The following is a 907-nucleotide window of genomic DNA, read 5'->3' as shown; positions in this document are numbered from 1 at the left end:
TCCCTCCTCCCCCCAGAGTGATATGTGCATGGATTGTAGTATGAGAGAAAAAATAAACATAGTTTGAGTTTCCATGCTACCTTGCTATCACACACAAGACATATTTGTTAATAACTTCAGCCGAAAGACTACTGCCTATGAAACTATATGGGGTGGTTACACCTATGATGATTTTGTAATTGATGCAAATAATGACAACATATAGATACACGGTATTCTTTATTAGTCCTTTCCCAACACAATAATTTTGGTAGTATAATAATACAAAGTACCTCTTATTAGGTACACAAGTAAAAAAAACACTTTTGATTGCTTGAATTAATTCAGTTACATAAACATCAATAACTAAAAACTAAATAATCATTCAAGATTTTAGAATCTCTTCTGCTTATCAGCTGGTAATTTCATCTACAGGTACACCAATCTATTGTATAAAAATCATACTATTTTCACAAAAGAGAGAAAAGCCAGAATATTTTACATCTTCAATCCTGCTTTTTAATACAACACATAAGCATGCCATTTGCACGCTCATTTAGTGGCCTATCCATAGAAGATCCTGTAAATATAAAAGTTATCAGAGATCTTGCAGGGCTACAAGAGCAGATCCTTGAAAGCCGCTTGTCCAGCTTTTGTAACAAGGCCTTTTGGCTCTCTGGTGTATTGCACTTCTTTAAGGGTGTATCCATCTGCAAATAATGTAGCTGTATCAACATACTGGTGTTAAAAAAGAACTTTCTCTTGAAATTAATGAAAGTAAATATCAAATCAGTTTGTAAATAATATAAATCTATTATATATATTAAAACCTGTAACTTCCATTACTGTTTTAACAATAAATATGGAATTCTGATTACATTTTAAAAAATATGCACTTTCCACTATTTCAACAGAGAGATAATATACA

General features: G+C 31.6%; 1 protein-coding gene across 1 annotated transcript in view; it reads right to left on the bottom strand.

Moving 5' to 3' along the window:
• Positions 1-202: 202 nt before the first annotated feature.
• Positions 203-907, bottom strand: part of LOC119587195 (small RNA degrading nuclease 5-like) — a gene marked incomplete at its 5' end in the record, with an annotated part of 5,410 nt that continues 4,705 nt past the window's right edge. The window contains 1 exon segment of the mRNA XM_037935961.1: positions 203-689. Within this exon segment, the coding sequence (XP_037791889.1) occupies positions 486-689 (204 nt within the window).

This window comes from Penaeus monodon, chromosome 22 (assembly GCF_015228065.2).
Source record: "Penaeus monodon isolate SGIC_2016 chromosome 22, NSTDA_Pmon_1, whole genome shotgun sequence".
NCBI classification, from domain to species: Eukaryota; Metazoa; Arthropoda; class Malacostraca; order Decapoda; family Penaeidae; genus Penaeus; species Penaeus monodon.
Note: the sequence above shows the minus strand (reverse complement) of the source record. Positions and strands in the feature narration are given on the sequence as shown.